The 27053-nt window shown below is 44.5% G+C and overlaps 1 protein-coding gene across 2 annotated transcripts in view; it reads left to right on the top strand.

Annotated features, from left to right (window-relative positions):
• LOC139048801 (uncharacterized) overlaps positions 1–26679 on the top strand; it is a 126684-nt gene extending 100005 nt beyond the window's left edge. Inside the window, exons 12-14 of one of the 2 annotated variants that reach the window (XM_070523500.1) lie at positions 16376–16567; positions 23581–23718; positions 26429–26679. In XM_070523500.1, coding sequence (XP_070379601.1) covers positions 16376–16567; positions 23581–23718; positions 26429–26638 — 540 coding nt within the window. In that variant the 3' untranslated portion in view covers positions 26639–26679. The remainder of the gene's footprint in view (positions 1–16375; positions 16568–23580; positions 23719–26428) is intronic. The other variant, XM_070523501.1, reaches the window with a different exon arrangement.
• The last annotated feature ends 374 nt before the right edge of the window (positions 26680–27053 follow it).

Raw genomic sequence — 27053 nt, 5'->3', positions numbered from 1 at the left:
CCGCCGCCGAGAAGACCCTGCAGTTCGCGCCGCCGTCGAGAGCAACCAGCAGTAAGCGAGGCTGAAGCAGAAGCTCATCGCCGCCGCCAGAAGACCCTGCGGTTCGCACCGCCGAAGCGGAGGCTCATCGCCGCCGTCGAGAGCAACCAGCAGTAAGCGAGGCTGAAGCAGAAGCTCATCGCCGTCGCAGAGAAGACTCTACCGTTCGCGCGGCCGAGGCCGAGGCCAAACGCAAACAAAGGCTCGCAAACAGCTGCGCTCAAATTTCGCATTAGGAAGTAAAGTAATCGTCGGTAATTTTTTTATCGTTCTTTTGCTAAAGTATTGTGTATTTACTTCTTTTCGTGTGCGTCACCTCTTGACAGAAGTTGGCAGAAACATCTTATATGTGTTTCGTGGGGCATTTGCCTTTGTGTTCTTTATGGTGCTGTTTGTTGAAAACCTGCGTTTTTAAATCTGCTTTGTTGAGTAGGGGATAATGGCGAAGCGGCAGAATAACTGCACTAGCCTTTGTCCTTACTTCTCGCGGCAGCTTTATAATTTTGTAATCGCGATCTTGGGACAGTGATTCTTGTCCTTTAATTGTGGGGTTTTACGTGGCAAAACGACTTTCTGATAATGAGGCACGCCGTAGTGGGGGACTCCGGAAATTTCGACCACCAGGCTTTCTTTAACGTGCACCTAATTCTAAGTGTGCGGCTGTTTTCGCATTTCGCCCCCATCGAAATGCTGCCGCCGTGGCCGGGATTCGATCCCGCGACCTCGTGCTCAGCAGCCCAACACCGTTGCCACGGAGCAACCACGGCGGGTGATTCTTGACCCTCTCGTCTGTGCTATACGATTAACTCCGAACGCCACCAATAATGTGCTACTGTCAAGGGCCTGCCACCAAGTGGACATAGGAATAGGAAAAATAGCTGCCCTAGCCCATTTAAAGCCAGGCTTCCAAAAATATTGCTTCGCCTAGTCGAGCGCCTCTCTCCGCCAAGCAGATAACAACCCAGCCGAAAAATACACCAGACTGGTTCACGTGTTTTTTATCATTTAGACTGGAGTGGGTTCTCAGACACGGGTCTTTGTGTGTCTGGTGTGCCCGTCCTGTGTGCACGGTGAGCCTGGTCTTATGTATCTGGTGTGACCGTGCCGGCGTGTACGTTGAGTCCGCACTGGTGTGCTTGGTGTATCTGGCCTGGTACTTTCGAGGTGTTCGACGTGTTTGGTGTGCTTGGCTGGTGCTTTCTGTATCCTGGTGTGGTCTCCCTGGGACTATGCTGGTACCTTCTGATGTGTTTGAAAAATTTTAGCTTGCATCAAGTATCTATACATCATTAGTTTCATGCTGTAGAACGTACACTTACGAGGTCAACAATTATTTTACATTTATTTTGCAGATTACAAGTTGCTGCAATATCATAGGCTAAGGAGCAGTGCAAACATTTACTTGGTACACAAAAAGAAAATCGATTTTGGTTAGAAATTATGAGCATCAAGTAAGTTAAGTGCGCCAAATTTCCTTGCACGCACTCTTGCCCTAGCAACACGTAATTTGTCAAGTCAAAATGCTACATATGAGCTGCGTAGCTTTTTATTTCTAACTAAATGCTTTCTCAGCTTGATGCCCATAGAGAGAGAATTAGCTTCATAAAAAAAAAACATACGAGTGTAGGATGCTTCATCGGCTCTGCGGTGGATGATCCCCTCAGTCCAGCGGCCTCAGCTGCCCTTTTCACTCTGTTGACCGGGTTGAGCTGGTCCGTCGAGTCGGAGCTGGATAGCGCTGCCTCCCATTGCTGTGTGGCAATGGAACTTGGAAGTTTCGTGGAAGCCAGGGCCAGTAAAGAGACAGTTGCGTCCTGTGATGCTTCTCAGAGACGCAGTACAGCCTGAAATATACAAGTAATTGTATGCCTCACTACACATTCTTCATGAGATCAATAAAAACTTGTTACCGCGTAATAAGCTTACCCCATTACCAGTTTTATGTGATTAAGTACTAGTAATAAAACGAAGTCTGCCTAACTAGGCTACAAATGTAACCTGGAACAGCAGGTGCGCCAGCTGCAAAAGTGAAGGCGCTACACGAAAATTGTATGCCTTAGGTTAGTGTGAAAGACATTTTTAAAGTGAATACAAGCAATACCAGTTTCTTTGAGCCCAAGTAGAGTATTTCAACTTCGTGAAGGGCAGAAATAAGTAAAGGTTGTGTCAGCCAACCAGAAAACCTCTCCTAGCACCCGCCTCTGATCACCGTCTGCAATCGGCGAAAGCCAAAATACAGCTTGTATCTCTACACCTCTTGGCTTGTGCTATGAGGCTATCATTACCTAAACCGTCAATAGAAAAGTAAATGCATATTAGCATGCTTTATGAGAAGGCAGAAGCGCAGTACTATATACTTACTGTAAGCGACGTAAATGGCAAAATGTTCAAGCTCAAATACATATTTCGAGTTTATCAGCACTGACTGACACATAACGAGAAAGTTGGTGCCTTTGCATGTTTAACTTTTGAGTGCGAGATAATGGACAGAAAGGAGACCAGAGGACACAAAAGCTATCAATTCCGCATTTATTAATCTGGAAGGAATAAAGAAAATATTTACAATGCATGTGCACTTCTGCTGCAGAGTTCTCTCAAAAAGAGAGCACAATTTGCGATACAATAGTACAAAAAGCGTAACCATGTTTGCGTAATAAAACAGAATAAATAAGCACGGAATTATTTCTATTCCATGTCATCCAGAGAGTATTACTATTTGTCATTGAATCATAATGTGGTATTTCTCACTGATTTTGTTGGTCAGCCGGTTGCCGCAAGTGAACAGACCAGATGAATAATACAAATCTTGGGTGCAGCATCACTCGTGTCAGTGCATCATCAAGTTACAAAAGTATACTTACCCCTTGAGTGAAGAATGCTGCTCTCCTGGGTGCATGTTGAGGAACCAGCCTATCTGCCGCATGTAGATTTGACCAAATATGAAGATGATCAAAGGAATAGACTACACTACCCCTACGCACAGCAGTCAAATTTGTTGGCATCTTTAACTAAGCACGGATCGCTTGCCTGGATGCCTTCTTGAATTCACTAGTGGCCAATTTTGAACACATATTTCCTGCAAAAACATAATGTAGGCAGTATATATACGAGTCCACTATTGAACTTAAAAAGGTGAGCAGGCAAGCGAGCTTTGCTTGCTTACAGGTATCAGCAAATTTGTCTAGAGTTTGTCAGAGGAAGTTTATTATATTAGCCAGTGCCTTTCTAATAGAGGCGTCAGGCAGGGAGATACGATCTCTCCAATGCTATTCACAGCATGTTTACAGGAGGTATTCAGAGACCTGGATTGGGAAGAATTGGGGATAAAAGTTAATGGAGAGTACCTTAGTAACTTGCGATTCGCTGATGATATTGCCTTGCTTAGTAACTCAGGGGACCAATTGCAATGCATGCTCACTGACCTGGAGAGGCAAAGCAGAAGAGTGGGTCTAAAAATTAATCTGCAGAAAACTAAAGTAATGCTTAACAGTCTCGGAAAACAACAGCAATTTACAATAGGCAGCGAGGCACTGGAAGTCGTAAGGGAATACACCTACTTGGGGCAGGTAGTTACGGCGGATCCGGATCATGAGACGGAAATAATTAGGAGAATAAGAATGGGATGGGGTGCTTTTGGCAGGCATTCTCAGATCATGAACAGCAGGCTGCCATTATCCCTCAAGAGAAAAGTATATCACAGCTGTGTCTTACCAGTACTCACCTACGGGGCAGAAACCTGGAGGCTTACGAAAAGAGTTCTACTCAAATTGAGGACGACGCAACGAGCTATGGAAAGAAGAATGATAGGTGTAACGTTAAGGGATAAGAAAAGAGCAGATTGGGTAAGGGAACAAACGCGAGTTAATGACATCTTAGTTGAAATCAAGAAAAAGAAATGGGCATGGGCAGGACATGTAATGAGGAGGGAAGATAACCGATGGTCATTAAGGGTTACGGACTGGATTCCAAGGGAAGGAAGCGTAGCAGGGGGCGGCAGAAAGTTAGGTGGGCGGATGAGATTAAGAAGTTTGCAGGGACGGCGTGGCCACAGTTAGTACATGACCGGGGTCGTTGGAGAAATATGGGAGAGGCCTTTGCCCTGCAGTGGGCGTAACCAGGCTGATGATGATGATGATTCTAATAGAAATTGCACTTCCTCACCTAAAAAACTGCTGCACTATATATTCACACGTCTTGTGCTAATGGGATTTTTAGTTGCTCCATCAGAAGATTCAGTTGTTAGCAGTGGTCTTCTATGGTCTCCCTCCCTTCCCTGCATAAATTTTGTCCGGGAAAGATATATGAACTTACCGGCACACTCAAAGGAACGTTACAAGTTTCACCTGGAGGATATGGCCAGTGTTCAGGAGCCGCACAAATACGGTGATAGGCGTGTCTTCGTTTACTGTATAGATGCAAGCAAACTTCGACATTGCCACAATACTCCAGCTCTCGCACGGCGACAGTGTTTAGGCACCACAGAAGTGTATGTGCACTACAACAAAAACAAGAAGGCAAACTAACCATGGATCTGGCTTCAGCAGACACAACATAGGCTGTCTTGTGTAGCTAAAACAGTGGAAAATTGCAATAGATATTTGCAACCCAACTTAAAACCATAAGAGTTGAAGTGCATATGATGCTTCTTCTAGACACAAGTATTTTTGTCAAAATACGCTTAGGATCGCATATACTACATTCAATTTATCGGCCCAGTCACCGATGCCTCACTGATAGCATCACAATTGGGACTTGCTGATTGAACCAATTCTGACCTGAACAGTGCAAAGCAGAATGAATAGAAGACTGCTCACAGTGCACCACAAATACACAGGATAAAACAGAACATATTGAAAGAGACCCCACACATTAGAAGTAATTTTTGAAAGGTGTACAATTAGTGCCCGTGCCAAACAGTGTGTTTTAGGAGGTGCTGTTGAAATGAAATTTATTTGATGAGCAACACTGCAATAACCAGCAAACGCCTTAGCAAGAGCAAGGACACAATTAAACACTGCGGAAGAAATTGTGTGCTTCTTTAATGATAGATCTGCCAGGCAACTAAGTGGTTTATGCTGTATTGACTTGAAGCGAAAACTAATTTAGCTGGACAGACTTGCGACTACTACAATGCCTACTTACACGAATAAGGATACTTTGCAAAGAAAAAGATATAATTCGAGCCTTCTAGAAAACACCTCACTACTGTAATAACTGCAGCACCGTGAATACGGGCCTCCGTGTAAAATTTCAAGGAATTCATCCTCACCAAATATGTGTTTGCCAGTAGCAGCTGTGTCATAACTGTGTCATTCTTATTAAACGACAGTAAGCACGCCGTACGCTTTGACCTGTGACAAATTAGGCCCCATGAAATTTGTATCCTTACATGAGCATTTATTACAAACAGAAAAAAATTCTCCAATACAAGCTGTAGCATAGAAAACAGCTCCTCAACAAACAAACCTTCAAGAAGTGATATTATATACATAGGGCACAAAGCAAAACTAAAAGTAACTCGCAGTGAAGCATTTGATGCAAGAAAATATAGTAAGCATCATGACAAGTTAGATGAAGAACACCATATTTTGGGCATCACGTCTAACAACAAAAACAGGAACAAGTTGAATAAAGTTGCATATATATTTAGTCCACTTAGTAAGGTGTGTTAGGGATATGCCAATAAGCTTATCCGTGAATGCTTGCTATACCCCCCTTTTTGGAACAAGTACTATTCACAAATACCTGATCCAACCATGCAGGTTATGCACCATGCTGCTAAATTTCTGGGGGCTCTTCCGTTATGTGGACACCGTTGTGCGTGACGGCCTCGCCACTACAAAAAAGTTGTGTGTTAACTTATGGCAGTGGCACATGAAGCTGTCACATTATAAACACATGCAAGGAGCACCTAAAATAGTTATGAAAACATTGTTTACATTAGTTCAGGGTCGTAAAAGAGCACAAGGTTGGAGTCGCTGATGAAAGTAATGACAATAGGAAGCCTTAATCATATAAAATTTTCACATAACACAGCAACTGTACATCACACAGAAATATTCGCTTACGTAATAATTCTTTTTTTCACGAGAGCTTAATCAACTTTCCGCTGTCAAGATTACTTACGTGAAACTTATGTGAACACATCTTGTCTTAAAAAGTCAGCTGCACTAGTAGCAATATATGAATGCTCACATTTTTTCACCGACATCTGCCCGTATACCGAAAGCTTTGTAAGCAGAGATCATTTATAACGTCTAAGCATTCATAAGCGAAGAAACATCATTGCACAAATAATCGGAGAAAAAGCAGATGCGTCTCTGTTATGCGACCTCACCAGAAAAGCGGGCGTCAGCTCACAGGAGCACATTACGAACATGATTACTTCCGAACGTAATCTGTACCACCGGAAGAAAATGCTATAAATATTTTCAATTTCGCACTAAGTCAATAAATGTGTGTAACTAAATTCTGACAATCAGCGCTATGCAAGCGCTCATTTCACTATTTACGTGCCAGTTTTTTTCCCTACATTCGCGAGGCACTCATGCACACACGAAAAAGACGCACAACACGCTTGCGTTTAGCAAGCAGAATTACTCAACTTTTTGAGTGCTACAACATGCTCGAAAAGCAGCCTCCAAGTTACCATTGCTGCGATGTTACTTCAAGCACATATGCCATTGCGTAGTGGCAGAGCTGAGGCACGCTGATAATACGCATTTCTTTGAGACATCCACCCAACTTTCCACGACAACCTGGCACAAAGGTCCATGGCATGAACATCGCTGGTCCACATTTGATTGGCGCGCCACGCACAAGGCGAGTTGTCAGAGAGAAACAAGCTATCTTCTACCACTTTTGTGCGTGCGAACTAAGTCGCACTTCGACCCGCCGTGGTTGCTCAGTGGCTATGGTGTTGGGCTGCTGAGGACGAGGTCGCGGGATCACATCCCGGCCACGGCGGCCGCATTTCCATGGGGGAGAAATGCGAAAGCACCCGTGAACTTAGAATTACCTGCGCGTTAAAGAACGCTAGGTGGTCGAAATTTGAGGAGTCCTCCACTACGCCATGCCTCATAATCAGAATGTGGTTTTGGCACGTAAAAGCTTGCAATTTATTATTAAGTCACATTACATTAAAACAAACACAAAACCACGCAATTACACAAACGTTTCGTAGCAGCACCTACAACCAACAGGCACTTAAAAATAATAGAGAACCGGATGGACGAATGAATGCTAGGAGCGTGTCCATTCAAATTGGGTCGTGGGTGACGACGCCAACAGGTCGCATGGGGCATGCGTTGACGTGTGCGGTTATTGTGGCCTCCGTGACGCCTAGAATATTGTTACGGTGAAGTGAAGGAAGAAGTTAGATTGGTCGAGAGGAAGACAAAGGCTGGAACTTGGAGGAGTTTAGCTGAAGGCCAGCCCTGCGAAACACGGAGACTATGGTTGTGAGACGCCGTAGATGGCTCTAAAGTTCGGCGAAAACACAATCACATCGTCGAGGTAACAGAGGCATGTAGACCACTTCAAGCCGCGCAAGAGAGAGTCCATCATGCGCTCTAATGTAGCTGACGCATTGCATAATCCAAAGGGCATGACTTTAAATTGGTACAGACCATCCGGAGTGACGAAGGCGGTTTTCTCGCGGTCCATCTCATCGACGCTAATCTGCCAATAGCCGGAGCGGAGGTCAATTGATGAAAAATATAGGGATCCATGAAGGCAGTCAAGAGCGTCATCAATGCGAGGCATGGGATACACATCCTTCTTTGTTGTTCTGTTGAGGTGACGGTAGTCAGCGCAGAAGCGCCACGAGTTGTCTTTCTTCTTTACTAATACAACTGGTGATGCCCACAGGCTACTTGAAGGTTCAATGATGTCCTTGTCCAGCATCCTGTCTACCTCTTTTTGTATGATGGCCCTTTCTGTTGCGGAGACACGATATGGCCGCCTATGAATGAGGCTGGCGTCACCGGTGTTGATGCGATGCGTGACAACAGATGTCTGACGAAGTGGACGGTCGTCGAAATCAAAGATGCCCCGATAAGATGATAGGAGGTGAAGAAGAGCTGCGGTTTGCTCGGAAGGAAGGTCTGGGGCGATCGTCTTAGAAACATCGCCCGTAGGCGTCGAGAACGGAGGAGTGGGGGACAAAGGTCCGTTGGTACTGAGGAAGGATTCAGAGGTCAAAGAAGAAACCTCAAATTCATCCAAAGGAGTGATATGCGCTATAGCGATACCATGTGGCAGCACATGCGACGAAAACCCAAAATTGAGGATGGGCACGCGAGCGCAGTTTTCGCGGATCCGGACTAAGGTGCTCGGCAGGGCGATATTGCGCGACAAAGCCACGTCAGTAAGCGGCGACACGACGTACTCGCCATCAGGTACGGGAGGACAGGGCGTCAGGAGGACATTTGTTGCCGCTTGTGGAGACAGCCTTGCAAACTCAGCTGAACATAAGCGGTGTGAAGCGCAAGTTGTTACGTCGGCAGGAAGCGGCAGATCCAACTGTACAACACCTGTGGAGCAGTCAATTTGGGCAGAGTGTTTGGAAAGGAAGTCGACGCCGAGAATTAGGTCGTGCGGACAGTGTTCAAGGACGATAAAGAGAACAACGGTATAATGGCCGCCAATGGTCACACGTGCAGTGCACATTCCAAGAACAGGTGAAGTACTCCCATCGGTGACTCGCACATTGCCCAGTACGGCGGGTGTCAGAACCTTCTTGTGCCTTCGGCGGAGAGCAGCGCTCATAACTGAAAGCTGCGCTCCTGTATCAACGAGAGATCTAACAGGAACACCATCAACTTCAATGTCCAGTAGGTTTCCACATGTAGGCAGGGTCAACACAGGATTTGTGGGCGGGGTCGTAGATGCAGCTTCACCTCCGGGAGCTGCACCGCCTAGTTTCCTGAAGCGAAGCGCCCGGTTGCAGAAGGGGACGAAGAGCGGTGAACGAGAGGCGAACGGGACCTACGACCTTGCGGAGCCGGGGAGCGGCTAGATCTTGGTGGAGCACTGTCGGCGCTGATGTTCCTATATGGCGGAAAGGGCGAGAAAGTGCGATTGTCTGGTACTTGGCGGTAGTGACTCGGAGACGACCACCGAGGAGGCGACGACCAATGGTTACGGCAATGACGGGCGACGTGTCCAATACTCTGGACGCCTTCACGTCGCGTCGGCTTCTCCAAAAAACTACTTTCCCGTTATTCTGGACCGTACCAGATCTTACGCCAACTGTCCGACGTGACATACGAGATCGCCCCAGTCGGTAAGCCTTCAGTGCATTCCAACGTCACCAGCGATGTTGTTCACGTCGCCAGGCTGAAACCCTATGTCCCCCAATTAAGTGAGGCTCCATAACTTGCACCGCGACGGCGCTACTCCACCGGGAGGGTGATGTTACGGTGAAGTGAAGGAAGAAGTTGGATTGGTCGAGAGGAAGATGAAGGCTGGCACTTGCCTGAACGCCATTAACCTCACTTGTAAATATACATTATTTTACATTCGTGGGCCTGCTTTCTTGCTGCAACAATATTAAACAGTACACTTTCCTTTTTTTCATGTTGCGCATAACTACACATGTTGTTATAAAAAATCGGCTATCAAACTTTTGATTGTCCGTTAAAGCTTAGCGCAGAAAGAAATTCTATGAGGTATTTCTGATATTGAAGAACTTCTCACAAATGCAGGCAGCAAAAGCATGGCCTTCGAGATCCGATGATGTTATTCTCAGGAAGCCGTTGTCAAGCCATGTGCCCATGATTTCAACTAGTTGACTTCAATTGAGAGGGAATGTTTGTTTTTAAGCCCCTTCGTGATACCGGCGCCATCACTTCGTTTTAAAGGACTTGCTACAGCTGGCGCGTGCAGTGCGCGATATTTCCGTGCACTTTTTAAGCGTTTAAGTCGGAAAACATCAAATCTAGGAGGTTTTATTGCTCGTGTGTCGCAGGTCGGCCGTGTGGCCCTTGTCGTCCGCAATTGCTTTCGTGTCGGTGTGTTGAATGCGCGCGGATGGCACTCCTGTTGTCTGTACCTAATGTATTTATCATGGGGCCCACGAATCTCGGCAGTTTGAATGTGTCCCACGTGTTGTGCACCACAAGTGTGCGGCGGTTTTCGATGTGTTTGCAGCCAACGGCTGCAACGCATTCCCGCGAGAAGATGCAGCCGGTTACACGCAGTTTTCTTTGTTTCTTCATTAAATTTGAGAGTTACCTGTATCTGCACAAGAATTACCACAATGCGTTTCCATTACGTTTCATTGTGAATGTTTTATTTCGTGTCTTGTTTGCCTTCCTCAATGAGTGTCTTATTAAAGATTTTCCTGCTTGATAGTACAAATATCTGTAATATGGTCGAATCATTCCGGCTCTTTATTCCTTGAGAATAGCAGTGACTAGTAATTTTACAAGGTCTTAGGAATCCAGCTCTGCACATCGAGCTACAAAACAAAACATGTAAATTTGTTCCAGTATGTGAATCTTACAATCATGTGTCGATATGTCAGCGAGTTCTGAGTGCTGAGGGCTTCGCAGTATGTTAAAGGAAAATGCAGTTGTTCACTCATCTGAAGTATTCTATGCCACCTCTTCATATCATTTGTTCCAAGTACAATGTTTTCTAGGGTGCACAGATGACTTTTTAAATTAAAATACACTTTGAAATACTATTGAACATTAGGCGTTGCAATCTTCCGACATGAAAGTAAGAGAATTATGTATTGTGCCATGTATAGTTCCTCCATACAAGTATCTACATGAATACAGAAGATCTGTCTTCCATTGCACGTAGTTTGTAAGTCATCACGCAAAAAATGATTTAAGCCTGTGATTCCACACAATCTTGTTAGTTCGGCAGTTGGCTCTGCCACTAAATTATCGTGTATGCGGGATGCGTATATGCATTTATATGGACAATGTCACAGAATGCGGCATGAGCAGCAATCTGCTTGCTAGAAAGAAACCTTCTATGTCATACTTCTACTAAAGTGACAGATTTACTGAGCAAACATGTGTGGTTTCTTGAGTTACACATTTGCCAATCTATCTTTAATCACAGTGTTATTGTTACGTAAATATCAGTCCTTTCTCTCGTTCACATTACAGAATCGTTATCAGGTTCCCACATAATGTTTAATTTAATATACCGTAAGTAAAAGGAAGCATTATCAAGCACGAATGCTAGGTATGAGTACTGGCTTTCAGCACATCACTGGAGATTGATTTTATGAAAGCTAGAAACAGAAGCTTTTATTCATGATAACCGCTTTTTTGTGCCTTCCTACGAAGTATAGGCTTGGCACACATTCATTATTCATTACAGTCAAATACTTTGAAGCTACTTCTTTTCCAAAGCTTCAGATCAGCCAACCATGAGCAGCCATGATACCTCTATTCAAAGTAGTAATGAATAGTTTAGATAGGCTTTCTGGACCTAGCGACAAAGTTAGAGGGCCTTTCAAGACATGAAGCGGGTAAAAGCGGCCGAAGAAGATGAACTACCATTCCGTTTAATCAAAGATGGAGGAGACATATTGCTTCAAAAACAAGCGGCCCTTTACACTGTCTATTGACTTCATGGGTCCCACATAACTGCAAGATGCAAACATTGTACTAATCCACACGAAGGAAGACGTTAAAGAATTGAACAATTATGTGCCCATTAGCTTACTTTCACTATTATAGAAAATATTCACGAAGATAAGCTCCAATGAAATGGCAGGGACTATTAGAAGAACCCAGAATTTTGCCAGGGCGTATACAACCGCTGGCATGCTAGTCTGCATAGGGATGGGGAATGGGATGAAAAGATTGCAGAGGAGAGTGGAAGAAAAAGAGAGTAAAAATAAATATGAAATGTGCAAGTGGACCTGACACTAGTAATTACAGGTGACATGGTGGGCAAATTTACGCTTTAGTGTATGAAATGTGCAATCTTTAGAGCTTTCCTATAAGGCAAATTTCTGACAGGGATTTGAACAATAAATCCAAAACCGCCGCTGTTTTCAAGGGCCGGGCATCGGACCTAAGATGCTCGGTTATGTCAACGGTTCGAGGCAAATCATGCCCATTTGTTGCTGAAAAAAAATCTCTCGTCGCGCTACGCGGGGTACTCTAGCAATATGTGCTCCATTGTCTCTAAGTTGCCGCAGTTATCACAGTAGGAGTTAGTGGTAGGCCCTATGCGGTACAGATAATTCTTCGTGTATACCATGTTCAGTCGAAGACGATGGTACAATGTCTCTAAGTGTCGAGGAAGTAGTCGTGGAATTTTCGGTCTCTTTTCGTGGTCAGTGTAACGCAGGAAGTTGTCTTCGTGAAGCGGCAGGTTCTCGATACGTCCTTTTTCTTGATAGGCATATTTTCTTACCATGTTTGAAGCGTCGGCTTTTGTAAAAGATTTCCTTTTGAAATTGCGGTACTGGAGTACATTTTGGGATAGCTTAATCCCTTTTCATTTCTCTAAATGCCAGCATGACCAGGTATTTCCTGGAACTGGACGCAATGCCGAGAAATCTTATCCCCTTGATGCAGATAAGCAATGTAAAATGCAGCAGATTGACTGTTGCAACGCTTGTGCCTGTTCCACATAGTTTGTAGGGCTGCTTTTGAATGCATGAAAATCACGCGTCTTTGGCGGCTACATACACAAGGGCATTCATAATGCCATAGAGTTCAGGCAAGTAGATGACGCCGGTCGCTAAAGACGAAACGTGAATCGTTCCCCTGTAGGGGCCACAGAGTCCGCACGATTATCGATGCGAAGTTGTAGAGCCATCGCTGAAAATGTGGGTTGCGGCTGCGTATTCTTTATGCATATATTCCAAAGCTATCTGGTGTGTCGCTGCTTGAGGTATTTCCTCTATCGCACTGATTTCAGGGATATATCGCAGGATTTCCAGTTGGTAAAGTGTCCACGGTGAACTGTGTCGTGGCATAATTTGTGACGCCTGAGCAGGAATCTAAATAGATATGCTTCCAACAGACTGTCCAAAGCTAGATGTAGCACGGATTCTCTAAATATCCTTTAAAAAGTTAGTCTTCGTATGAATGACGTGGCGGAGGTTAATCCGAAGTGTCTCCTGCGAAGATATCACTTCAAGAGGCAGGCATCCAGCTTCTGGTACAATTCCTGATCAGGACGACCTCTTCGAAGGCCAAGACATACACGAAGGCAGTTGTTACGTGCTGGCTCAAGTTTTCTCTTGCTTGTGGGAAACATTTTGTGCAGGATCGGGAGGTAACATCATTGTGTTCCGTCGACGTAGGCCTTATGGAGGAGCACCATTGATCGACAGTTGCTGCCCCGCTGTGATCCGGCTAAACATCGGAATACGTGCGACGCCGAAGAAGTCTTCACACTTATTTTTTTCACTTGAGGCGACCATGTGAGCTTCCTATCGATCGTCAATCCAAGAAACCTTTAAGTTTTGGTGTATGGAAGGGTAGGACCACCCAACACTAGTGGGTATTTTTCCATGGACCTCCACGTGAAATGGAATCGGGACAACATTGGACATTAGTCAAACAAGTGAAACGTCAGGTTTCAGTAAGGGATACGCTACAATGGATCGCATCCATGTCATCAATAAGGTAAGGCAGAAATCATCTGAGTACACACAACCTCTCTATGTGGCGTTCATAGAGTACGAAAAGGAATTTGACTCAGTATAGATGCCAGCAGTCTTAGAGGCATTACATAATCAGGGAGTACGGGACGCTTCTGTAAATATCTTGGAAAGTACCTAGAGAGAATCCACAGCTGCCATAATTCTTCAAAATGAAAACACGAAGATACCTACAAAGAAAGGGTCAGACAAGGAGTCACAATCTCTCCAATGCTATTCGCCGAGCGCGTAGAAGAAGTATTCAAGCTATTCAATTGGAAAGCCATCGGAGTAAGCATCAACGGCGAATGTCTCAGCAACCTTCAGTTTGCAGATGACATTGTCCTGTTCAGCAACACTGGGGACGAGTTACAACAAATGACTGAGCACCTTAACACAGAGAGTCTGAGAATGGGGCTGAAGATTAACATGCAGAAGACAATGATAATGAATAGCCGGCAAGAGTACAAAAGTTCAGGATCGCCAGTCAGCCTCTAGGGTCGCTGAAGGAGTTCGTTTACCAAGGTCAATTACTCACAGGAGGCCCTGATAATGAGAAGGTAATTAGCAGAAGAATAAAAATGGGTTGGAGCGCATTCGCAGACATTGTGAGATCCTGACTGGAAGCTCACCATCATCATTAAAAGGACAGGTGTACAATCACTGAATTCTACCGGCACTGACTCTTGGGGAAGACACTTGGAAACTGAAACAGATGCTCAAAAACAAGTTAAGGACCACGCAAACGGCGGTGGTATGACTAATGTTAGATGTAACGCATAGAGACAGGAAGAGAGCGATGTGGATCAGAGAGAAAACAAGTACAGCTGATATTTTTATAGACATTAAGAGAAAGGAATGTAGCAGGGCAGGTAATGAAATTCGTAGGTTGGATAACCGGTGGACTATTCGGGTTACAGAAGTGGTGCCAAGAGAAGGGAAGTGCAGTCGAGGACGGCACAAGACTATGTCGACTGATGAAATTAAGAAATTTGCAGGAGCTTGCTGGAATTCTTTGGCGTAGGACAGGGGTAATTGAAGATCGCAGGGAGAGGCCTTTTTGCTGCAGTGGACAAAAAGTAGGCTCACGATGATGATATAGCGAAGATACATTACGAAGAATTCAGGAGGAATATTTTTTGCGACTTCTTTGGGCTGTAACTATCGTATGTAATGTGGTCCTGTACAAGCTGTTGGGAGCGAGAGACCACTTTTTCTTAAGTGATGCCTGGTTGCCCGGATGATCTCGTTTTGCACTCGCAAGGATGCCCTGATGTTCTCGTCTAGGCGCCTTTATAACTGCTCTGGCTTTTCAATCAAGGTCACTTGAAGGTCGCCGACAGCGGTAGCTGAAAGCGTTTCATGCTTACTACATGGCGTGCTCCCTCCTGAAGTAGACAGAGTCACCGACGAGAGGGGCACTGGAGAGCACTTCACGTGCTTGTGCGAGCTACTGTCGATCGCACCTCCACGCACCATTATTGAGAGCCATCGTCGAAATTTGGGAGGTGGTTCATAACGTACTTGTGACAAAAGTAATTTGCAACACTCGTTAAGGCGAACTCCCCTAGCACAAATTGCTTTCGTCACTGTGGACGGCCTAGCCCATTGGTTAGTGTACTTAACCCTTTACCTGGCGTAGATGCAAAAAAAAAAATGCGCTGATGGATTACATTAGCTTCAGGGTAAACTTCTAGTTTATCTTGCCCTGATGTACTTCCTAAGTAACTTGTTTTTGCATTCAGCTGCAGCCAAATATGAAACATTTATCAAGCTTAAAGCCGTAAGGCTGTATGTAATTGAATCACATGGCGCCCATTTGCTATCTCAATGAACGGTTCAGTTGTTCAATCAACCGCTATAGTTATAGCTTTCCCGCAAATTATGTAAACAGCCTAATGGTGTCTGCGACTAAACTGCAGGCAAGTTGTAATGTATAAAGTAGGCGTCCATCAACCTAACGTGCTTCCGTTACTTGTCTTATTCGGCTAAACAGCTCATTGAAACGGGCAAAAAATATGTAGGTAGCTTTGGTTCCCTGAAAGATAAAGCTTCCCCTATAGGCAGCATATTTACTCGTGCTACAGGCATGCTAACTGTATAGCAATTTTATATCATGTTAAGGAGCAGCAAAACGACTACATTGATGTTTCGGTTCTAGCGCAGATACCGTGTTAACAAAGCGAGAAATGGACGATGGACGCCACTAGAAAAGCTTATTTACGCTTGGGTGTGTGACCAAGTCAATTCGCATAGATGAGGCGAATATTTTCATTCACCCATTCCATTGACATAAGGTACCCGTACGGGCTTCGACACGTCAATTTCGTCGTTTTACTACGTTACCTGGATAGACGACTTACGTCAAACTAATCATTACATCAGACTTGGTTACTAGGCGGCGTGTCGAGACACACTCCAATAGAAGACTGCCAAGCTTTCTCTTCAAAACTAAGAGAAATGGGAAACTTCATTCTAAAGAGAATATTTCTGTACGCTGCCTTCCGACCGGCAATGTGCAGACGATTTGACCTGATTCAACGCTTTTCCTTTGAGCTCCACGAGACATTTTCGTGATGCTTTTGGTGGTGCTATGTACTCATGCCATTAGGTTACGATGGCGGGTAAGTCGTGATTGCAGTAAGTGTTATTTGTAACAGATAATTACGTTGAAAATAGGTGAACATTTATTGATATTTTTTTCTGCAGGATGACGCGGTGGATTTGGTGGAATGCATGCGGAAAAAAGAAATCTTCAATAGTCAACTCTTCGCTATTTCGATCACCATGAAAGGTCGCTGGTACACACCCAAACTGGATGATGAAGACTATGCAGGTTGGGGCGAGTACTCTGTGTTCAAACCGTGCAAGAGCTTCGAAGGATACGGGATTCCCCAACTGGTGAGCGCCATCAAATAAAGCTAGGCGATGTACCTTACACTACATTTAGAAGACTTATTAACGCAATTTAGGTGTTGACTGACCAAGAAACATAGAAAATAGTCACTGTTGAGCTGCCGTGCAAATTCCACGTAGAGCTTGTATATAGCAGTGAGAAAAGAAATCAAACCTACGAAATTGTGGAACAGAAGAGGCTCTCGGTGAGGCTTTTAGAAAGATTATCATGCTAGCCCATGTTCCCAAGACCAAATGTTGACAACTACAGGGGCCGGTAATTGAATTGAATACTTGCGTACTACGTGTAAAAGCCACGATTTCATCCTAAGGCACGCCTTAGTGGGGTCTCCGGTCTAATTTTTACCACCAGGCAACCTTTAACGTGCTTCCAATGCACGAGGACACGGGCGTACTTGCATTTTGCGCCCCCCCCCCCCCTCCGAAATGTGGCTGCCAAGGCCGGCCTTTGATGCCGCAACATCGTGCTGCTGCAGCGGATAGGGGGCACGGAAGACAGACGAAAAGAGGCGTTCGTTTATAGCCCCACAAAACATTACAATCAAGTTTCTCGAGCGTCAGCATTGTTATGACAAATTAGATAGTATAATGCCATTTGGCCTATCTACGGTTAAGGGAACGTAAAATAAAAGAAAAAATTACTTGGAATCGCAAGAGCAAACTCTTAGCATGTAGGATGAATTTGTATACTTTGGGAGATATTTACGAACGCGAATATCCGGATTGTGGATTCGTTCGACACAAATGCGTCAAAGAGAAGATAAATCTAACATAGAAAGCATAAAAAAGGCTTTTCTGCGTTTTCTATGAAGAGAATGCGTAAAAAATGTAGGCAAAGCTGTAACGGTCGAGATTTTTAGGCGAAAGCCTTTCCACGCTCATGGTGATGTTTGTGTCAGCAGAACTGACCGCCGGAGTGTACGCCGAATCGTCATCACGCCCTATAAAGACAAAGTAAAGAATGAAAAATGATTATTAGTGACCGTTAGTGAATGATAACGCTATAATAGAGATCGCTAGAGGTTAATGACTTGTAATGACTATTAATGACTATGAAATGACCAATAACTCTAACGACAACTTTAACAACTACAAATAATTACAAATGACTGAACATGCTTAGTAATGACCAGTACTAACTAATAATCACTTGAAATGACTACAACTGACTTAATTCTTAATTCTGGTCATCCGGTGGCTTATGCATGCTACGCTTATATTTGTTTCTCTTGGGTCAGCGAAGGTGTGATCTGTGTTGCCGTTCCCATGCATCCATTGACCTAGTATGCTTAGTCTTTGCACCTCCTTTATGGACCAGCCGTTTAGGTGTACTCTCTATGTGATCGTTGCTGTTTTCTCGAGTATGGTGCTCGGACTCTTACGAATTCGGACATTTCTTGTGAGCATTTCATCCCTGATTCTTTAGTGAACCTCTCTACTTTTGACATAGCTATTTGCAGGGAGTTCTGCTTGTTTCCATATGAGCCTTTATGTGCCCAGATCACTATATCATCATCATCATCATCATCAGCCTGGTTACGCCCACTGCAAGGCAAAGGCCTCTCCCATATTTCTCCAACAACCCCGGTCATGTACTAATTGTGGCCATGCCGTCCCTGCAAATTTCTTAATCTCATCCGCCCACCTAACTTTCTGCCGTCCCCTGCTACGCTTCCCTTCCCTTGGAATCCAGTCCGTAACCCTTAATGACCATCGGTTATCTTCCCTCCTCATTACATGTCCTGCCCATGCCCATTTCTTTTTCTTTATTTCAACTAAGATGTCATTAACTCGCGTTTGTTCCCTCACCCAATCTGCTCTTTTATTATCCCTTAACGTTACACCTATCATTCTTCTTTCCATAGCTCGTTGCGTCGTCCTCAATTTGAGTAGAACCCTTTTCGTAAGCCTCCAGGTTTCTGCCCCGTAGGTGAGTACTGGTAAGACACAGCTATTATACACTTTTCTCTTGAGGGATAATGGCAACCTGCTGTTCATGATCTGAGAATGCCTGCCAAACGCACCCCAGGCCATTCTTATTCTTCTGATTATTTCTGTCTCATGATCCGCATCCGCAGTCACTACCTGCCCTTAGTAGATGTATTCCCTTACGACTTCCAGTGCCTCGCTGCCGATTGTAAACTGCTGTTCTCTTCCGAGACTGTTAAACATTACTTTAGTTTTCTGCAGATTAATTTTTAGACCCACTCTTCTGCTTTGCCTCTCCAGGTCAGTGAGCATGCATTGCAGTTGGTCCCCTGAGTTACTAAGCAAGGCAATATCATCAACGAATCGCAAGTTACTAAGGTATTCTCCATTAACTTTTATCCCCATTTCTACCCAATCCAGGTATTTGAATACCTCCTGTAAACACGCTGTGAATAGCATTGGAGAGATCGTATCTCCCTGCCTGACGCCTTTCTTTATTGGGATTTTGTTGCTTTCTTTATGGAGGAATACGGTGGCTGTGGAGCCGCTATAGATATTTTTCAGTATTTTTACATATGGCTCGTCTACACCCTGATTCCGTGATGACAGCTGAGGTTTCGAGAGAATCAAATGCTTTCTCGTAATCAATGAAAGCTATATATAAGGGTTGGTTATATTCCGCACATTTCTCTATTACCTGATTGATAGTGTGAATATGATCTATTGTTGAGTAGCCTTTACGGAATCCTGCCTGGTCCTTTGCTTGACAGAAGTCTAACGTGTTCCTGATTCTATTTGCGATTACCTTAGTAAATAGTTTGTAGGCAACGGACAGTAAGCTGATCGGTCTATAATTTTTCAAGTCTTTGGCGTCCCCTTTCTTATGGATTAGGATTATGTTAGCGTTTTTCCAAGATTCCGGTACGCTCGACGTAATGAGGCATTGCGTATACAGGGTGGCCAGTTTCCCTAGAACAATCTGCCCACCATCCTTCAGTAAATCTGCTGTTACCTGATCCTCCCCAGCTGCCTTCCCCCTTTGCATATCTCCCAAGGCTTTCTTGGGAGATATGCACTATATCACTTACGCTGATGATATCACTATATCATCAGCGTAAATTGCTTGTCCCAGGACCTTTGCTTCCCCTAGTTAAATAGCTAGCTTCTTCAATCCTGCGTTGAAGAGTAGTGGGGAGAATATCGAACCCTGTGGGAGCCTCTTTCTGGCATTCTAAAACGCTCTGACCTTGTCGAACCCAGAATTTTTGCCATTCTATTGCTTAGTAAAGAGTGTATGTACTGGTATACTTTCTCTCTCCATCCAATTTTCTCGATTTTTTCGAGGATGATTCAATGTGATATTGTGTCAAACTCTTACTTTATTTATAGCGCTAGGACGGTCTCGACTCTTCCATTTGGTGAGAAGAGTGCTTCCGCCTCTAATAGGAGAAACACGTCTTGTGCTGAAATATGCGGTCGAAACCCGAACATGCAATCCGGGAATAGCCTGTGACTTCCTATGCGGTTGCTTAATCTTGTTTGTGCTACTTTCTCAAACAGCTCTTCTGTGCACGAAGTAAGTGAGATGGGGTGCAAATTCGGTAGGTTTGTGGGTTTTCCTGGTTTGTTGGATTAATATGATGTTTGCGTCTTTCCACTCTTTTGGTACTTCACCTCCCTCCATTCAGACGTGTTTGTTGAAAAATTTGGGACCTGTGTGAGGGTATTGAGATGCAGGTTAAGGATCATTGCATTTGTGATTGAATCGGGTCTGGGCGCTGTGTTTTTCTTAAACGACTGGGCGGCTGCGTACACCTCAGATACCGTTATAGACTCGGCTTATACCTGATTTGGCGGCCCTTCGTAGTTGGTTTTGAGGTACCATTGGTTCGTTGCTGCGCCAGCGTAGATTTCTTTTAGGTTTTACTGTTAGCTGAGTGTTTGTTCCCGCCAATTCGCTCTATAGCAGTTTAAGCGTTGTGTTTGTGGCTGTTTTCGTAGTGGCGGGATCCATCATGCTACAAAGGCCAAGGATTGTCCACGTCTTCTTCGTATGTAGTGTCCCCTGCATCAAGTGGCAGAACTGTTTCCGATTGTTATTGGATAAGCTCTGAGCATACTGAATCACTTTCTGCGCTATCCCTTCGATGAGTATTCTGGCCTTCTGTTGTGGGTTTGTCTTTTCCATCTCTTAGACTGCGTCGAGCTTCCCATAAGTACAAGAGGCGCCTGTCTAGAGCCTGCGCTTTGGTTGTGATTCTTACCTTTCTTGTTGTTTTGCCATGTATGTCCTAATGTATAGGGTCCTGTTATATGGTCAGTCCTGTTGTACCCTAAAGGCCGTCCAATCCGTTTTCATTGCGGTGCCTGTAGTCCTCCCTAATTTCAGGGAGTTTATCGCTAGTGGTATTAAGTTATGATCGCTGCCTGGATTTTGTTTTGTGCTTGTCCGCATGAGTGGGGTCGCGTCGTTGGTGAACGTTAGGTCAGGTGTCGTATCTCGTGCTACGCTATTGCCCGTGCGAGGGGGCATTCCTGGGCTTATTATTAACTCGAGACCCCTTTGTATTGATGACCCCAATGGTGTCTTCGCTCGGGTAACTCCAGTGCGAGTGTGGTGCATCGAATTCCCCAAGTATTATGATTTTGTCACCCCTCGGAGCTTCCTCCCTCGCAAAATCGACGAGGCGACTGAAGTCTACTTGCTTCTGCCTGGGCAGACTGTAAGCGTTCCTTTATTTATTTGTTCTTTTGTTTCTTTTGTATGGCCGTATCGTGATTATCTGGCGTTGTATCTCGCAGACCGGGATGTGTTTATCAGATAGCACAGCACCATGTTTTGGCAAAGCTTGCGATTTGCGGGAAAACGGGGTGCCAAACAGTGTGGTAACGCCGGAGCTTCGGTATCGTACTGCCAATTTTTTGGGATGCATACCTCGTGACCTCATGCTTAGCAGCCCAACACCATCGCCACTATGCAACCACGATGGGTAATGACGCAGCCCTCGTCATAGGCTTCAGTGAAGCGCGTTGTCGGGTGGCTCCGCCATTGGGAGTCGGTGTCGGCTTGCTCGTTGACCATAGTGGCAACTATCGGACGTGGTTGTGCATCGGAAATATCCATCCGCTCTTCTGCCGTCGATTAACGGCTCCTTGAGGCACGCCACAAGGAGCCGATACAAACTTCGTATCGCCGGATGTATTGAATTCATGGATGGAATTATGTGCTCTTTGGGCGGTTAGCAGGAACTGGACCACCAGGAAAAGACAGAAACTGCGGAGCCCGACGTTAGCGCACCTGCGCGCAAGTGAACCGCGTCGGCGTTCCCCTGGCCAATAGAATATGCTTGGCCTTCTACATTACAGCTGCTGAAGGAGCATGTCTATTCAATGATGTCGCTAAATAAAGTTGCTCGAGGGCATCTTCAAATATTGTAACAAAGTAGACCGCACGTAGCAGTGAAACGCTTACTGCGTGTTTTTGTTCACCAACTATCGGTTTGCTACTTCTCATAGTGAGGGAAATTGCAACCATTCCTTCATTCATGCGCTCAAGAGCTTGGTGATGCGATAACGGTTCCAATGTGACTCTACAAAGTCAATAATTTGCTATGTTAGATATTTCAAGGGCAATATGTTTCACGTCCGTTGTCTTCCGTAGAGGATCGTTTTCCTTTAAAGCATACAGATTTTTATAAAAAGCTATAAACTCTGTGAACACGCCATTTAGCAAATGTAAGTTGGGGGAAACGGACATACTTTGCTGCTAGTAACGTGAGCTTCACATGAACATTATAAATTCAGTCCTTATATTTTTTCTTTGTGGGCACATGCGTACATGGAAAATTTAGAGGCCGTCCCATTTTATGGTACCCATACTTCCTAAATTTTTAAAATCGCACCTAATTAGAAAGAAGTGTCATAAAATTTCAAAGATCATCAAGGCAGTATTCACACGTGTACTTACCCTTTTCTCGGGCACTTAATATCGACCCCTAACACCTTAAAGTTACCGCTCAGCGCAAGACGCGCCTGAAGGTTTGAAACTTACCCGAATGTTTACGTCAGTTCAATTTGTTGCTGCTTGTCACCCAATCTTGTGTGATCTCCTTGTATGGGCGACGTGAATTGTGCTTGTGAGGTAGATCAGATTCTCGACCATCTCCGGTTTTGGTCGGAGCTATCATTCCGTTTACAGTGTCGCTTGCTCTTCTGGGCACAGATTCGCCCAATGAAGGGGCAGTTTCATCCCTCAATGTTTTTCACTGTGTCCTTGACCGTAACTACCACGTGACTATATCATAACCGAGCACGTCCATCTGCTACATCAAAGGGATCCGCTTTATCACGATGTATAAGACGACACCTGAATGATTTCATGTCGCGGCAAATAGTGACACTGCACAAGCCACATGTGCTTGCGATGAAAAGCTCACCGTGTCGCTTTTTGCTCTGGCTGGCCGAAAGGTTCAGTTTAGAACGACGCCGGGCGTTCCGTCACGGGACGTTTCCGTGTTACATGATGGCGGGCCAGCTTTCTCTGTGCTACCGTGTCGGTAGGTTACAATACTGCCTGGATTTGCCTTTAAAATAAATGAGGAGCACCTCCAGTTTATCCGGCTTTCAGGACTTAAAGAAACTGCGACAAGATGGGAGGGCCTCGAAATTCACTACATAAGCAACGGCTCCAAAAGCAGTAGTAAAGGGACTTTAATAAATTCTCTTCATAAGTCTTCTGAAGCTCACGTAACTTGTCCGCAAGGTGTGTCCGACTCGCCTAGGAATTCGCCTTTAGGAACGCCACCTTTTCTGCATTTACACTTCCTATAGAAAACCTGTATAATCTAAAATAATCATGCATAGGAGAACGAGAATGACTCAATGTCGTTGAACAATTCGTGCTTTGCAGCGTGAATGGCACTTTTGTAGTAGCTTTTGTGATCCTGCGAAAGACCGATATATATGTGCGCGATACAACATACGATATTTTTTGTAATGGTAGTTTTTTTCGGTGCAATAATTGCAGTTCCTATTTTACCAGTGATGTTATCTTTTGCTTTTTCTTCCAGGTTTGCAACGAATCAGATTCGGCATATTTGAAACACATGGAGACACTGTTCACTGAGTTATATGCGGCTACATACGATAAGTCTCGAGGGAGAAAGAAAACGCTCGTTTTTGAAAATGGGTTTACCATAGATGATAAGGTGAGCAAATTGAGAAAATCGATATATCTCACGCCAATATCCATTCGGTCTGTTCGAAAACGAGGTAGAAAGGAGCCCCTAAAGGTGTACTCAAAAGGAAGTTTAGGCCGAAATTCAATATTTTATGGTGCTTCTACAACATTGAAAAGAAAGATGAATACAAGAGCGGGTGATAAACCACTATTAGTTAATATCGAGACTATGGCGTTTACCGCAACTTGAAATTTTCGCGGCTCCGAGGCACGAAGCCATGAATGATCGGTTTGCTGCCCTCCCATTTGCATGGAAGAAAAGAATTGCTATCATTACATAGTTGTCGCCGGTCTCGCTGCATTTGATCAGCAGGTGTTTGATTATTCTAGAGACCGAGCAACATCCTCCGGCCTTGCCTAAATATACACCAACTGAGACTATCGCATGACTATCCACAGGCACTGTTCTCATCTTGTTTATATCTGAATACCGCCAACTTTGAAGCACTTAATTCCTGAATGCGTGCACGCTCCTACATTTATTGCATAGTTTTAAACATCTTGCGCTAAATTTAAGTCCATTTACAGCCATACTACAGAAACACTTTACGTAGCACCATTAGAGAGCATAATTGCCATTGCTCTGGTGCTCTTTTTCCACAATCGACCCTTGCACCATGAAACATCACACATCATCTGCATCAACTGCATCTTTTTGGACCATGCTAATTGTGATACGTAAAATATAGTGTAGATTGTATACCAAACAAGCGAAAAACAGAACAGTGAATTTCAAAACTTGCTATTTCACCGCAACTGTTCCAATTGAAGAAATTACGTTGACAGCCATGCCATCACAACGCCTATTGTCATTTTAACGTCGGGAAAGCAAACGAAAAATATTGTACAACTTTTGAGGAAAACAACGAAGCAAGACGCTGCCCTAAACTATCACCATTTGTCAAGTGTCACTTATGTCGCTGCACCTTGCTAAACCGTTGCACACCTCGAAGTTGTCCACAGGTAACAAAGTCTGACTGCAGTTAGTAGTCCCTGCCACAGCAAGAGAGGGTGCAAGTAAGCAGTAGCAGCATAATTTACCCGTTTCCTGATTCCCAAACTTTCCTTTCCCAACATCAGCGCTCCCTATCTCGATCATCGTCCTTTGATGTCCGATGCTCGTGAGAGTAAGCAGCTCTTACAGGAACTTCGCAGGATCCTAATAGATGCATACATGGCGTGATGAATAAGCGCATACACACGCGCACACTCCATCCAAAGGACAAAGCGTGAAGAATGAATGAAGCTGAATGCACCTGCGACGCTTCTGCTTCGTTAGCGAGCAACGATTTATCCCCCCCTTCCCCCGAGTATGGTGCGAATATAGCAGAAAACTCATATGTGCATTAGCATGAAATACATTTTAGCTGCTGTCGACGACCTTCAAGTAAACTTGAGTCAAAAGCTACAGCTGTTATCGGGGCAGTCAAATGGGAGCATCCGGACAAGCTCCTAGAACAAAACGAGGTCCTCCCACCGTTTGTACATGACCACATTACGTACGCTTGTTAGTTGGATTCTTTCTTATGTTTGTTCAGAGTATCACTCAAGCTGTAACTTATAGTAAGCTGAAGTTTTGTCATTTCCGACAGCTACGTTCAAAGGGCAGATACAGGACTCCATACACTTGAAATCTTGGATCCGGAATTTGCTGCGGATCTACTGCCTTCATCGCTGTGGTGCGTGGCGCCGGAGGCGTCTAGAGGCGCTGCATGGTTTTCATAAGAGAAGCAGAAAGTTAGGAGAAAAGATTACGTCTCGCAGCCAGCCTTGGCAAGTGAGCACTCCATGAAGCCAGCCCTTTCCTCAGTGGCGGCGTCGGGATCACAGAGCAAGAGTACAGATTTGCTGAGAAATTTCGTCGAGGCTCTTTCAGGCGCTTTTATTTTCTAGCCGGTCTCGGTCTCCCTGGCGTCTTTCGCTGCCTGCCGTGCTTCCTCCGTTCTGTTTTCTCCTGGCTGGAAAGATTTCATATGGAACAGTACACAGCATGGCGCGGTGCAGTGTAGTATTGTGGGGTTTGCCGTTACAACAATGCACTACATCCATTTTAAGCTTATGGCTACCTTCATCCAATCAGTCTGCCTTCCCGGTTGTCGTTTCATGTTTACATCTGCATCGCTTAAGGGGGAGCGAGCAATTCTTTTTTTCGAATGGAGAACGTCTCAGTTGACTGATGATTCATTCAGTGAAAGTTTCACTTTGTGCGGGCTTGCGTAGAATTACTTTGCCATGTTCTGTTTTTTATTTGTAAATACCTGTATTTCTTGAAGCATGTATTAGAACGTCGTTATCAATGAATGTTTGGAGCTTCTTTATGATAGTGCAGCTGGTCATGTGCACACATTGGAGAAATATTCCACCATGGCGTCGCTGAATAAAGATTTGAGTAGCGCTTGCCCGTTGACTTTTGTTTGGAATATGTGTGTATGTGTGTATATTTGTGTTTGTGTATGTGTGCGTGAGAGAGAGCGTGTGTACATGTGTAACATGTATGTGGAAGGGGGAAGGTGTGCGTGCGTTCCTTTACCATTTGATGAGATCCGTTGTAGAGTATCCGTGCCTTATTGCGAATTCATCAGATTCTCGTAGAATGAGCAGCATATAAATATGCGTGCGTTTTCATTAAAAAACGCGCATAGAGTAACTGTGCTCTATTTGTGCTCTCGTCCATGCAGTTCTGTGCCATGAAGTACAACCACAACTCATATGACCACACCATCGCTGTTTATGACGTCAACTACGATTACGCTCCCAGCAATTGCCAGCCCAGGATGCATGGTTCATTCACGCGCACCAAGTACCTCAGGCTCATCGCCCAATTTATCAAGGATTCTCGCAAATGGCAGTACGAATGCGTCCATGGTGATTATAGTACACGGAATTAATCTTTATGCTCAAGAATACTTTCCGTCATTAAAGCTTACGTTCTGGCACATGCAATATTCAGTATTTTGATTGTTTTGCAATCTGGTATTTCTTGCTAGCTCATTTATACAGGAAAATGGAACAATCGATTTCGCACTAATAGAAACCATGATAGCGTAAATAATTTTTTCTTCTTTTTTCGCAGTACATGTTCTCGATTTCATGCCACTGAATCATTCCGCAAAAAATCGGCCAGCTGAGTCACGGATAAGTTACGACGTTCCTATTAATTTCTTTGGTCGACTAGAAGACATTGCTTGATGCTGGCGTATAAGAAAAAATCTTTAAAATTCACACCTCTATGAATTACTTTTTCTAACGCCTGAGTGCAGGATCTTACGTATGAACATGGCCAAGGACAATAATTGACCATTT

The sequence above is a fragment of the Dermacentor albipictus genome, chromosome 8, assembly GCF_038994185.2.
Source record: "Dermacentor albipictus isolate Rhodes 1998 colony chromosome 8, USDA_Dalb.pri_finalv2, whole genome shotgun sequence".
Classification (NCBI taxonomy): domain Eukaryota; kingdom Metazoa; phylum Arthropoda; class Arachnida; order Ixodida; family Ixodidae; genus Dermacentor; species Dermacentor albipictus.
This window is presented reverse-complemented; position numbering and strand designations above follow the sequence as displayed.